The sequence below is a fragment of the Nothoprocta perdicaria genome, unplaced genomic scaffold (genome assembly GCF_003342845.1).
Source record: "Nothoprocta perdicaria isolate Ctin4 unplaced genomic scaffold, notPer1 scaffold_96, whole genome shotgun sequence".
In the NCBI taxonomy this organism is placed as follows: Eukaryota; Metazoa; Chordata; class Aves; order Tinamiformes; family Tinamidae; genus Nothoprocta; species Nothoprocta perdicaria.
The window spans coordinates 710,611-724,745 of record NW_020456265.1 but is presented as its reverse complement, the minus strand read 5'-3'; the positions used below and the strand labels follow the sequence as shown (position 1 = coordinate 724,745).

Sequence of the window (14,135 nt, the reverse complement as noted above, 5' to 3'; positions counted from 1 at the left end):
CCTAAGCACACAAAGCTGACACCACAACACGATACTTGTGAAACCAAAGATAACAAACAGATTAGTAGCTTAGATACCAGCCCACAAAATTTCAGTGTTTTTTTTTCCCCATCAAGGAGCTATTTGACCAGAACCTTCACACTTTTGACCCCGCGCTAATAGGAATAAAAGTGAAGCTGACCTCACACAGTAGTGTCATATTAAATGTTTTGGCAAACAGTGCACCTAAAAATCCATGTGTATATGCTCAACATTCACATATATCCTATAATACTATAGCTTTCTTATCCTGTTCTCCATTGTTCTCATTTGTAAGCTTGTCAGCGCAACACTTATTTCCATCACTGCTACATCTATGGTGAAGTCAACTTGACAGGCAACCATTCCTTACTAGAGATTATTCTGGGAAGGGAAAGCCTGAAACACAGTTTTGAAGGCATAAAGCTCAATTACTCCTAATATACAGGTGATTCTCCTCAATTTACCTTTAACTCGGAAGGACTTAGCATGCTCAGCAGCTGTGAAAAGACCTGTTCAGCAATGCGACACCTTTGGTCCATCAAGGCTGTATAACCTTCACGAACAAGAGATTTCATCTTCTCCGGCAACACAGTTAAATCCACCTGAAATAATTGAGAAAACAGTAGGTAAGAAGAAGCATTCCTTTCTCTTATACTTTAAATGAGCTGTTTCCTTAGAATTTTCCAATAAACTATTGTCAAAATTCTGTTTTCTACAGTTTTATCAGATTAATAACCCTGTTTCAGATTCACCTTTKGCCAGACTTACTACAGTCAATCTCTTAAAATCTGGTCTTTGTTCTACATCTAGATCCCATTCTCTTCAAAGTCTCACAAATTTAGTCCAAACACTGTAGCACTTCCTGCTTGTGTAAAAGTATTCTTAAAGTTTAGGCTAATTCAGCCTGCCTATTCTCTCCACCTACATTCATAATTAGCACTCAAATGTATCAGAATTCATTAAGTTATTAGGTTTTCACTACAGCTGCTGCTTCAAGTCAGCAGGACTTTCCATCCTAAGGCTAATTCCACACAGGTAGTTTCAGAATAAGACTTTTTTTTTTTTTCCACCCTCATTGATTTAATAAAACACTAAAATAAAGTTAGTTTTGGGAAGCAGATCATTGTGCAAGGATACAAGAATTAGAAGAAGAAGTAGTCTATTTAAGAAGCTCAACCACCATTTATTACTGCAATCAGAAACAAAATCAAATGAGAAGGTGGGGGTCAAGCCATGCACTTCAGGCTGGTGTACTACTATTAAGCTTTCCATTCAACATCACTACCCCACACTTTTAAGTTTTAATACATTAACATTTGAGCTTATTTCTCCATCGTGATTCTAAAGGCAGCATCGGAGCAGGAAAGAAACAGGGTAGGAAGTTGTGGGCAGAATGAGACATAAGAACTTTTCACTTGTCTAATTCCTCTACTGTTGTGCTGAACTGCGTTCTTAAGTGCTGAATTAGAATTTTGACATACCACATTTGATGCTCATCGAGAAAAGAGCGGCATGTGTCACTTCAGTGTCAATTCACATTTGTTTGTGTCAAAAAATGTTTTAAATGCTGTTTTAAGGTTACATTTTAAGGTATTTTAAGGATACATTTCTGAGTGCTCTAACATTCACCTGGCAACAGTGTAAACTTCGCATTCAGAACAACACTGATGCCACTGCAGAGAACAAGAGCCTTTYGTGCCAAGATACTGCTTACAATGACCTGCCTGCAGTGCTTGAATGACTGACACCTGGATCTGTTCCCCCAGCACCACCTACACTAACACAGTCATTACGACAATTTGGCAGACRCTCCTGCTGCATTAATCTAGTTTTTATAAGGCTATTTAGAAGCAAGGAGTCTGAGTGAAAGCAGAACATGTCTTTTCTTGCATCTAGTTTTGGCTTATATGGTATAAAAACAGACTAGTCAATTCTGGTATCTGTTCTAAATAAAGTGCAAAAGATACATGAAACGCATCCCTATGGATTCATTCAGGARCTTTGATGAGAATTAAGATGGAGAATTTTCAATTTGCCAATTTTATTAGGTTCTAAATAGTCATTCAACAAAATGTTCCACAATTATTTCCAAACACACATATCAAAATCGGGAAACTACATTTAGAAGGAACTCTGGGAACTACACATCCCTGAATGATTCCCAGKGATCTTTTACAATTTTTGCTTACAAATTGGGAAACAAGAGAGCTACACTACTCATCTATGCTTCTAACTATGTTATTCCRTGACTGCATAGGAAATCAGTGTAATAAAATTCAGCAAGAAATGTTATGAAATGTGAAGGTAACTTCATTGTACAAAACTGCTGAATTGGTTTTACTAATCCATACTCACATACCTGCTTTCATACCAAAAAAAAACGTTCAGGTGGTCTAGACAGGATGACTTTGATGYGACACGGAATGGCCCTTATTGACCTCACAGCATCTCTGAGGCTGATTTTGACYGATAAAGACCAGCAAGTTTTAGAGTTACCTTTCACACCATTAACAGCAAGTGCTGGTTGGATCTTTTTYCGCTTTGTCTTGTCACTCATAAGTCTTTGACTAAATCCCTTATTTTTTCCTGTTCTATTTTTCCTTATCCATGTATTTCATGGCTTCAATTCTGCTCTCCATGTTCTCAACATCTTTAAGTGACTTTTTCCCTCCTCTTCACTTGAGCAGAAATCACACATTCAGTACCCTGTGGCAGCTGACACTTACCTTCCTTTTTAACAAAGCTGCATTTTTCTCTGGCATTTGTACACATGTATTTTCATTCATATTTCACTCACACTAAACTTAATGTTTACATAACAAATTTCTGCAACTAACCTATAATGGCTCTTCTGGTAAGAGCCACAAGAACAGTCCTTTTTTTTGCCTGTGGGGTGGAAAAACAGTTTGATCTGAAAACCACTAAGGGCCTGGGTTAACTGTGCAGGGTAATACCATAACTTACAGTCATTAAACAGATGTATAAWATTCTAATGACGTCAATATAAAGCACACAATTTTAAAATATGCCTAGTGAAGTTATAATTAYATATGCATTAAGTAATTCTGAGAAAAGTGATAAAATCAGGTAAACTTCCTGAAATCAATAAGGATCATCTTGCTCTATTTTTATATGGTCACTACAATAGATTTTATTTCTCCCAGGCAGATCCTCCATTTCAAAAGGATTTTCAGCATGCACCACCACGGAAATAGGCATCCTTTCTGTCCCATTATGGTTAGATTTTTTTTGGATGGGGAAGAGACAGAGAGAGTGGGAGGGAAAGAAAAATAGAAGAAAGATAAAGAGAATTCTGAGCAAGGAAGGAATACAATCACATCACATAAGCTCTGTTTCCTGATAGAAACAAGTCAAACATGAAGCAGTGGGTTAGTGTTGTGGCTCWAGGTACAAACCAGGTTAAGGTCCAAATTAAGGTCTCACACCACCCAATCCCCATATTTACCTGTTGCACCGTACAGAAGAGTTTGTCTTCGACAGTTTTACACTCTATCTTCAAATCAAGGTGCTCTCTACAAATAAAAAGAGAAAGGTGTCACAAGCTTGTAGGTGTACTTCATGTGCAGTCTAATTGACAAGAAAGAAATGCCAGTGCTTTAAGCACCAGGCAACATTCACTTGCGCACCGGGAATCATCAGGGCAGCATCTTTTCAACACAGCAGGAACAATCGCTGGAAAACTACCACCATTCATGCAACTGTTCAGCCTTTCGCCCTGGGAACCACTAGGGCTTCGGGGGACCCGGGGCGCTCTCCGTCTTCGCCTCCCCTCTGTGTCTCATCCTGGGCCCATCGGCTCGGGTTAAGGAGCGGGGGAACTCGCAGGGGGACCCTGCCCCACGTCCGAGGCACGGSGGCTGGAGGGCAGCTAGGGCTCCAGGCACTTGTGACTGCCCTTTCCAGGCACTGGGAAAGAGGCTGCTCACATCCTCTGTTCCAATTACTCCTCCTCACCAGTGGAAGGGAAAGGAGAAAGCAGCTAAATGACACTAACGACCTCTCTTGTGGTTCTGCTTCATTTTCTAGTTACAGTGGCATTCAAAAAGTCATGGAAAAACACAAAGTCATTATACCACAATAAATACATCTTAAAAGAAGGTAGGTTTTGTGGTTACGCTCAGGTTAGGGGTAGAGATAGTCAGCTGCAGCACCCAGGTTTTCCTATAGACTTGGACACTTCTACATGAGAAGTGTACATTAGATAAAAATCTCATTTAATAGAAACTTGGATCAGCTTCCCTATTTTCAATAGKAACAGATTATTTTGCTCTCTTATCTATTTTTAACCACCCTAAACACAACTGAGAAAAACACTAACTGAAGTACAATCAAAGCAAAGTCAGAGCTCAATCGGACGATCTCCATAATTCAGAATAAAACACTGGAAAAGCTTCCATCTCTGCAYGGCCCTAAGCAATATGCCAGTATTTGCCTCACTAAACCAGTTAGCAGCATGGAGCTCTTCCTTTCTTATCTGGTTAACAGGGCAGAAACTCTCCAGCAAAGGCCATTACATAGAGRAGCAGTGACTTCCCCAACTCTACTTGGATCTTGCTGCCCCTAGTATCACATGAAACACTGCTTAATTTTTTAATTGTGTTTTTTTTTTTTTTTAATCTTATGACAGATGGGAACATGCATTTTTGATTAAAATTCATAGTACTTTTTCATCTCATCTAATTTAATATTGGCCCTAAACCATCAAATGTATGCACTTATATTCAGCATGTTCTACAGGGGTTATTCAGGTACTTGGAATTGGACAGCAATGTTTTAAGTCAAGACTCAAGTCCCACTAAAGGATTGGAAGCAAAAGCTCCTTTTTAGTATTAGTCCAAGACTGAGTTGCAATGCTTTCCTCAGGCCTGCCTATCTTCTTCTAATTTTAGTAAGTATGTGAAGTATCAAAAATGAAAAACTATTTGATACAAGTATAGAGAGGCCTTGAACATAAGACAGAGCTTGAACTATGCTGTGGTCCAAGTTTAAATGCAACAATTAGAACAAGAATCACATTTTCTTTTGTTGCAAAATTTTCATGTGTATTGTTATGGCTGTGAACAGAATGAAATGCTTGGGGGTAACTTTATTTTTTTAAAGAGAGCTTATTAAAATTATGCTTTTGTTTACAAATTCAATTGACCTTTAGCAAAATATTTACTTTTCAAATAATAACTCAGCCTCCCCATGAGAAGTGAATACTGCGAAATTTAATCTGCTATCTTAACACAAACAATATCCCGAGGAAGATACAAGCAACGCAAACATACACTAAGTATGCTAGATTTGAAATAAAAAGTAGTTATCAAGTCTCTGTTATACTTAATTCAGGCCGTTTTCCCCCATTTCCCCTTTTGCAGTTAGAAAAAGGAAAAGTTGCTTTCTGCGAGCCTTTCTCCTGCACACTGCCAACAATTTCTTGAGTTGCTTTCCCAACTCGCATGGAAATAGAGTCTGCAGTGGAAAACATGATRTACCCATTCTGCTCTCATGCTCTTCACTTGGGATTTGGAAATAGCCAACAGGCTGGCCAAAAACTCCTGTGTTAGAGAGGTAAAATCATTCGGACAACACCAATGTGCAAACTGCTTAACAACGACTAATTCTACTTGCTACTTTTCCTACAGATCCTCTTCTCTATCAAAGGGAATCTGAATGTCCAACCTTGATTATGGTGCTTGTCACCCTGGCAGAAAAGAAATGATTATTTTCAGCAGCCAGGCACTAATGCCATAAATGCTGATATGAAGGCACTCAGCCTGCAATGCAGCAAAGGGCCATCACCTGCACTGCTCGCAGCTGCTCCTGCCTTCCGCTCAGGAGGTTCCCCAGCGGGGGAATATCAGAACTGAAGTGTYCCAATTAATATTTAACCTAAAAATTTATAGAATAGCAATAGAAAAATACTAATAGTAATAATTAATATAATCTTTTTAGAAGTATTAGGATTAAAGCATTCCTGATGACAAATAATATGTGATATTTAGGGAAAAAATATGGCACGTGTTCTTCTACAGATTACCTTCTTTCCTTTAACTTYACCAAAATGATCATATTATATCTAAAAAAACATGCAACACTTCTTTGGAAACCAATCCACTAATTAAATATAATGGACACTTGATTTAAGAGGCTATAAAGAAGAAAACCCCACACTCTTAAAAGAAGTAACTAACAAAGAGCAGAGAGCAAATAGATGAAGCACTTTCAATAAAAAGGCATTTATTTCATGATAAGCATTGTCCATTCAACAGTATAAATACTAGAAGACAAAGTGGCAGCAGCACTTTACATGCTACAGAAAAGTATCTCAAAATAATAAAACTTGCCTCATCTTTTCAGAATCACTGGTTTTGTTCTTTGATTTTCCTTTGCATTGGTGACTCTGATCTGTAATGGAAGAAGAATTTCAAACAAAATGAATATTATTTWAAAAAAATAAACTCAAAGTTTCAAAATTCACATTTGATCTCACAAGTTATAAAAACTGAACCTGCTCAAAATGTTTTGTGAATCATTTATTGAAAACGATACTCAAACACTACTTTAAACGGGTGTCTGGTGACACAGCTCACACAGTAATAATTCCGAAGCCACACCATCTCACCCTATGGCAAGTTCCCCATAAAAGAAACCTTTAAATGCAAGAAAAGAAGAACCTGTTTGAAAGCCAGACTTTTCAACCACAATATTTTACCGTATACAGTACAGTGTGTATATATATATATATATATACACACACACACACGCATATATGGAAGCTACGTATGTGTGTATATATATTCCAGAGCTACAGAACATATATATATATTTATTATTTAGGTTTCACTTCAGGACCTGGTACATCATTCAAAAAAAATTTTAATGAAGAAAAATATTATTTTTCTTTGCATTATAAACTCTCCTAACAGCCTGGAAGTAAAGAGCTTTTCCAATGTTGTGACCAAAATCAATATGAGTCTTTCTCCCTACCAAAAAGATGAACTTACGAGCACTATTTTTTCATTAAATGAATTCCATATTAAAAGCCCTTCAATAAAAAATATTTAAATCAAAATAATCCAGAAGCAGTAACTTTTTAAAAATAATGGTTAAAAAACAAGGCTTAGCAAATTATAATAAAAATACTTATAAGAGAATACATTAATTCAATAGCATATATAATTCACTTACCCCACCAGCATTTAAAAATATTAAAAATAGCATTGCTTTTGCTAGACATTCCYACTAGGAACAAATAGAGGTATTTAACAAAAATACAAATGTGCTCAGAAAAGCAATACATGCCAGCAACAAGTGAAATGAAAAACAACAGCCAGATAAGATAGAGTGGCATAAAGTTTCTTCCCCTCAGTCTCCTGCAGGTCACTAGCCCTCCAGGGARCAGAGGGTAAGAAAAGGAGCTGCTCTTCCCAGCCCTGCTAAGCTCTGTACTAGTGAGTCATGCAGAGCAGGGCTCCTCCTTTCCAGGCAAAGGCAAATGTTGTCCTCCTCCTCAGGACTGACCTAATGAGGCTSAGGAGGAAGGAAGAGGAAGGCAGAACAGAGGGCGAAAAGAAATGGAATCAGTAAGTACTCCTGGTTTTTATTGATTTTAAGCTAAAGTTCAAGAAAACATTTCATGTTTCTATTATCTCTCCAGCCTAGAAATGTTTTAATTTCTCTTCCAACTCTTTTGTTACTCACCTCCCTCCTTCACTGCTCCAACTACTTCAAAATTCCCTATGGCAGCTGTGCAACTCGCACTTTGCCCCTCCATATCATTTAAGTGTATTTCTGCAAAATACCTTTTCCCTGCAAAATTTGACTTCCCCTTACCAAAGCCCTCCCCGAATTACACTTTCTGCACTAGATTCTTTCAATGCTTTTCAGTTTCTTTTTTAGTGTTATTTTAAACCTACCATGTCACACCTTTTCATCAGTTTTTCTCAGCTTGTCTCTTTTGCAACCTTTACATATGTTCCATGCCACAATAAACCTCTCGGTTCTTCCAGGTGTTCACACATGTCCCAGATCTCCAAGAGATCACTGCACATCTACACATAACTCTATGATACACCTTCACAGGCTTCTTAAAATTAAAGTGCTCTGCATTTTGGCACAAGGACAGAGCTGGTTCAGATTCCTTATAAACATTATAAATAAGAACAATTTCTGAAGGTCAAGAAAGAGATCTCAGGCTTTTGCAGTTACAGTAGACTTTACCAAGAGGGGGGGRAAAAAAAATTATTTTCAGAATGACAACTACTAAAGCTTGGAAGGAACACTTCTACCACAGGAAGGTGTCTTTGGGACTGTGGGAGGGKTTTTTTTAAGTGAATTGTGTGGAGCTTTGATTTTAGTACTTATAAATGAATACTGAAACTATGCATCATGAATATTGAAACTATGCATATACTTCTCCAAATTAGATTGCCTCATTTATAAATCCTTTAAAATCCTGAATCTGTCTTCAAATTAATAATAATTTTGGAAGTATATAGTTATAGGCTGCATTTCTAGCCCATGACTCAGCATTGTACTTTCTAGTTCCACTTTCAATTCCAACTTCATCCAGAGGAGTTAGAGGAAACTACAGAAACAGAAAGCAAGTAAGAGGGAGAAATACAGGAGAGAAAGTGTCTAAGTAACTGCATGAGAACAAAAACCAGATGGGTAACATGCTAGTTTTGCACTGTAAAGACAACACTAGCTATCCTTTTGGTAAATAATGGCAATAGCAACAACAACAACTGCCTCGGATTTGATAAACAGTAAAAACAAACTCACCTGGTAGAAACTCCAAAGACCAACTTTTGTTTTCTGTTCTTTGTGTATTGGTTACCTAGTAATGAATACATGAATCTGGTTTTACAAAGAGATTAAAATAAATGTGTGTGTGTATATATATAGTGTGTATATATACATAGATATATACATACACACACATATATATAAAAATCAGGCTTTATATTCACTACTTTCATTTTTCAGATTTAAGGACTTTATTTTTCATTTGCCCATTTCATTATTATCTGAAAAGGCAAGATTAAAATTAAAAAAGAAAGTCACAGTGATAATACCATATATGATGTCCCCAATTAAGAGGTACAAAAATACTCTAAGTACCAAGAGGTGGGTTCAAGAAGAGTTTCAACKGGAAGCCTCTTAAATGTGAATTCAAGACCAGTGACAAATGGGTCTGTATTTGAGGGATTAGCCGCTGGGAGGACAGCTTGAGAGCATGGTGCCACTCAACAATGGCTCTGGCCATGCCAGCRTGCCTTGTGCCACCCAAACCAAGCAGAGGCCGAAGGGTGCCCTCCACCTTCCTCCCCCTCCTGCTGCAAATCACTGAGATCACTAACTAGTGCCCGTGAGCAGCTCTGAGAAGCTGCGACGCCTTGAGAGCTTCCATGAGAGCACACGGCAGCAGCTGCCAACACAACATAGGACACAGCAACATGACATGGGCATCCATTACACGCCAAAAGCATCCAGCAAAAACATCAACCACAGCCCAGTTCRGCCTGGATATAAACTAAGCCCATGGAGCTTCGGAGTTTGAGGCAAGTCCTCCTCAGAAGCAGCAGGCCTGCAGCGGGGACACCTACATTTCAGGCCCTTGTCTTCCACATCAGCAGGCAGCTCTAGCTACGCAAAGCGTCTGCATGAAGAGAGTTTCAGCGACAGCCACAAGGAGACATCTCCCATCAGGAGACAGAATTTGGACACCTTCAGCTTCACTTCTGCTCTGCCGGTGGCACAGGCCACCAGCCCAATTCATTTTCTCCTTCCTGCAGCCACGTCACAACTTTGTCATGGCCCCAAGTACAGCATAGCTAGTCTACATTATTCAGAAACTAACTTTACTGTTAAGTATTGGTAATAAACTTATACCTTTAAAATTTTCATGTATTAGTAACAAATGCATCAGGAATTGCACTTATTTCAAGAGCTCTCAGGAAATAGCAATGAAAAATTTGAACTGGCCAGGATGGGAGCCCCAGTGCCCTGCTATACGCTGGTACTTCTGGCCTTTTCCTCCTTAATATCCAGCGCAAGAGTTACTCAAAGAGTTTGTCTTACACATTTCAGTGGTAACAAAGGAGCACTGGAGCATGTAATATACACATATACATTATATATACATATATATACACACACACACATATATATATATATTTTGCTGGGAAACTCAAACATTCATAAACCAAACCCCAAAGTTTTACCTCATCAGTAACAGAAAGGAAATAAGCATCCATAACAGTTTGAGCTCTGRGGAAAAGGCAGCAGTGCTTCAGATTACCAGTTCTATTACAAAGCTATGATCACCCAGTGTTACGAGAAAGATGTACCATTTGCAATTGAAAAAATAACCTACAACACTTTAAAGTAACCCTTACAGGTCAGGTAAGGGTTATGTAAGGGTTACGGTTAACATGTCCTCTAACATGTCCCTGTCCCCACCCTGTCTATCTATCCCTCCCCCCCCCAAAAAAAAAAATCTCCACTACACTATACCTTGCTGTTTGGAGTTGATATATTATTTTACATTTATATTTAACACTTTCCCAATTGTATACTTACAAAACTAAACACTAGCGTTTTTTCTGCAGTTAGTATCAATCCTAAAGAAAGACAAATTTAAGATCTGCATTGGAAAGTTTTCCTACGATAAAGGCAGACGAAAGGTTTCACAAGTTAATCAGCAGCTTGGAGCCCCTCTTGCACGTTCTGCAGCTTGCTACTTYTGTTTTTCACTGCATACTGCAACTTTCATTTCCTTTCCTTGCTTGGTTTCATTTTCTCTGCACAGAGTCACACTCTGCAGCCCCACCCATCCTGTGCATCCCCAAAACAGAGTTTTCACATGTATATGCTAACCATATTGATCCCACCATTAAAGCTATATCATTTAATATCTCGCTTCTGTGAGGGCACGACAGGATTGTAACACACACTCGATATACTGACTTGGAATAAATAAGCAGTTTGTAGATTAGCTAACAATAACAGTAAAGAAAATCAGAAAGGGCTACAAAAGTTTCTCTTGAAATAACAGTAGTGTGAAAGAACAACTTCTTGTAAGCAGACTAAAGCTACTAAGTTATATTTTCACTCCAGTACTGTTATATCATGATTGCCAAGGTCTGAAGGCATCCAGCAAGTCCAGCTCTCCAGAGAATTAAGGTACAAACACRCTTCGTGGCCTCTCCACAATTCTGGGCCTGAGATAGGAGCTAAGACAACAACAGCAGGGAACTCTCACTGACAGTTAATAAAATCCACTTAAAAGAAGGTAAGCACTGACATTTTCACTGACAAAAATCCCCACACGTTTCCAATGATTTTTTTTCAAGGAATAAAACATGGCAAATCATTGCACTTGCAACAGTAAAATAACTTTCTGAAAGGCCCTGATTTTACTGGGGTGTTCCTTTGATTGTTCTTCAATAACATATAACCTTAGACCCTCACTTCAATTATTTCTCAGTAACAAAAATACAAAGTGTTACAAACACAGTGAAGCTTACTCCACTCAGCGTCACCCTCTTTTTCATATAAAGCCCTCCTCATATAAAAGCCAGCATAGGTGACATAGGGGAATGTCAGCTGGTTATTTAAAATTGTWTTTTTTTTTCCTATACTGAAAGAACAAATCTGAGAGTYAAAGCACTTTTAAAATAACACAAGTCTATTTTGCATTTTAGAGGTATCCATACAAGCCAAATAGATATTTGAGAAACACAAATTCCTAAACACAGTTCAATTAAGGGTACTATTCAACCAACACTTCTTTCTTACAGAAATAACCTGTTCACAGAGCAACAAAATCACCCTCTGTAGCCCCTCTTATCTTCACTTAATGCCAGTGCATGGGTCAGTGCAGAACACTACGCWACAGCAAAGGCCTCAGGTATGAGGTAACTTGGGCTCGAGCGTCTTGCACTGAACTTCATTCGCTGAACTTCAAACGTTCGTTCACTTTAACTGGAGCCTCTCAAAGGCAAAGGGAGGCCTGTGCCCGCAGGCACATCAGGAGGCAGGACTGGGCCACTGATTAAATCCAATAGGCCTGCAGAGTAACTCTGAAGAAACTCCACTCTCTCTCACTACAGAAAACCTTCAAATTCACATTCAAGCAGCCGCTTCCAACCTTCTTTAAAATCTGAAGTTCTAAACTGCTTTTAAAAGTTAAACACCACTAGAAAAGTGTATTTAGCGGAGCAACACATACACTTGCTACGAAATTTGGGCCACCACTTCTAATAAAACGTTTCAAGATGAAGACATTCTAGACTGTTAGTCTTGAAATTCTACTTGTCAATAATGTAACTTACCCTGGTATCATGTCTTTGATGACACTGATGATCTTTAGGACCAGACTGTGTTCTCTTCTTGTCTTTTTCTATTTCTTTTGGTTCTTGAGAAACAACCAAATGAGATTCTGGAGAACTGCAATCTCTGATAAGTAAAAAGAAAAAAAAAAAACCCTTGTGTTTCACACTTTTTCACAGAATATCAAAGTTTTTGATCCTACAGTGATATGTGATACCTCAGATTGGACAGTCTATGGATAACCAAAACTTCCTCAACTAAAAAAACAAAATACTCCATTTCAAAACAACAAAACCCACCCCCTCCCCCAGTCCCCACCTCACAACACAAGCACCTATTTTCTATGTAAGAAACACAAATTGAACTAGGACACATTTAAAAACCAGGTCCTGCCCAAGGCCAAGTGTTACCAATGCAGTTCAGAAAAGGAAATAAGAAGATAAGTTTTTTCAGGATTTTCAGTTTTACAAAAAGCTTTTTAAAAGTTTGTTTATTAGAATGCCTTTGACTAACAGATAGCACTAGTGCTTCCAAAAGTACCGATAAAAGTCAAAAAGGTGTTTCAGCAAAATAGTTTCCTATAAAAGCGAAGGCATATACTGTAACATAGAACATGGGATTATGGAATATTTCTTGCTGTCTACAYGCAAATGAAATGGTACCCGAGTAAATCAGGTTTTCATTAATTAGTATGCTTTTTTTTTTTTTAACCATTGCAAAAACGCAGATGAATTTGTTAGCGCTCTCTCTCTATATACATATTTCTTATACATATTTATAACATATATATACACACACATACACACACACAAAAAAGAAGCCAATTCAGTCTAATCTTTTAGTGAATCTTATGTAGCAAAGCTAGCATAAAACAGTGGGGTGATTTCACTGTATTTTTTAGGCACTAAATTACCTCAACAGTTTAGAGCACTTCAAGTAGGGTGGAGAAGAAATAAGAAAATATAATTCTCTGTTATTTCCAAAACAGGTGAAGCTTAAACTGCTGAAAGAAATCACTTAGAAGTGGAATATACCACAAGACAGCTTATTTACTTCCTAATTGCTCTTCACTAATAGGCTACAGTCTGATACTACTTTATTTCTTTATTATTTTTTTGCTGATAGGTAATGAAATTTAAACAGTATCTATACAGTGCACTACTTAATCAAATCTTACATTAAGCACTATTAGTTTCAAAARAAAAGTAAATAAATCCAACTGTTGCTTACTTTTTCTCAAGAAGTGATTTCTTTGGTTTCGGCTTATATTCTTTAATACCTACAAAATTATATAGGAAGAGAAAAAAAAATAGAAAGCTTCAAAGGAAAGTTACCAGTGAAGGAATTTTGTATTGTTTAAGGCAAATCTTGAAACCAGAAAATATTACCACTGATTTCTTCTATTGTCTTCTTCAACTTGTCATTTTGCTGTATAAGATCCTTCAGTCCTTCAAGAATATTCTTGCACAGTTTCTGAGCTCTCTCATTAGCTTCCAAAGCCAATTCATGTTCCCCCAGTAAAGACAGAGCCTTACAGAAGTGGTAATGACCCTAAATGAACATTAATTTAAATGAGAATCAAATTTATGTTCTCCATCTCTCTCCAGAAAAAAAAAATATATATGAAAAAAAGCCTTCATAGGATGGTTGAGGTTGGAAGGGACCTCTAGAAATCATCTAGTCCAGCCCCCTTACTGCAGCAGGGACACCCAGAGCACGGGGCASAGGGCGGCATCCAGGCGGGTCTGGAAGATCTCCAGAGGAGGAGACTC

At 37.9% G+C, this 14,135-nt stretch overlaps 1 protein-coding gene across 1 annotated transcript in view; it reads right to left on the bottom strand.

Annotated features, from left to right (window-relative positions):
• Positions 1–14,135, bottom strand: part of TTC3 (tetratricopeptide repeat domain 3) — a 48,132-nt gene that overhangs the window by 24,449 nt on the left and 9,548 nt on the right. Inside the window, exons 12-18 of the mRNA XM_026053022.1 lie at positions 13,752–13,914; positions 13,594–13,642; positions 12,366–12,489; positions 8,812–8,866; positions 6,372–6,432; positions 3,488–3,554; positions 486–623 (exon numbers count right to left, since the gene is read on the bottom strand). Of these exons, the coding sequence (XP_025908807.1) occupies positions 486–623; positions 3,488–3,554; positions 6,372–6,432; positions 8,812–8,866; positions 12,366–12,489; positions 13,594–13,642; positions 13,752–13,914 (657 nt within the window). The remainder of the gene's footprint in view (positions 1–485; positions 624–3,487; positions 3,555–6,371; positions 6,433–8,811; positions 8,867–12,365; positions 12,490–13,593; positions 13,643–13,751; positions 13,915–14,135) is intronic.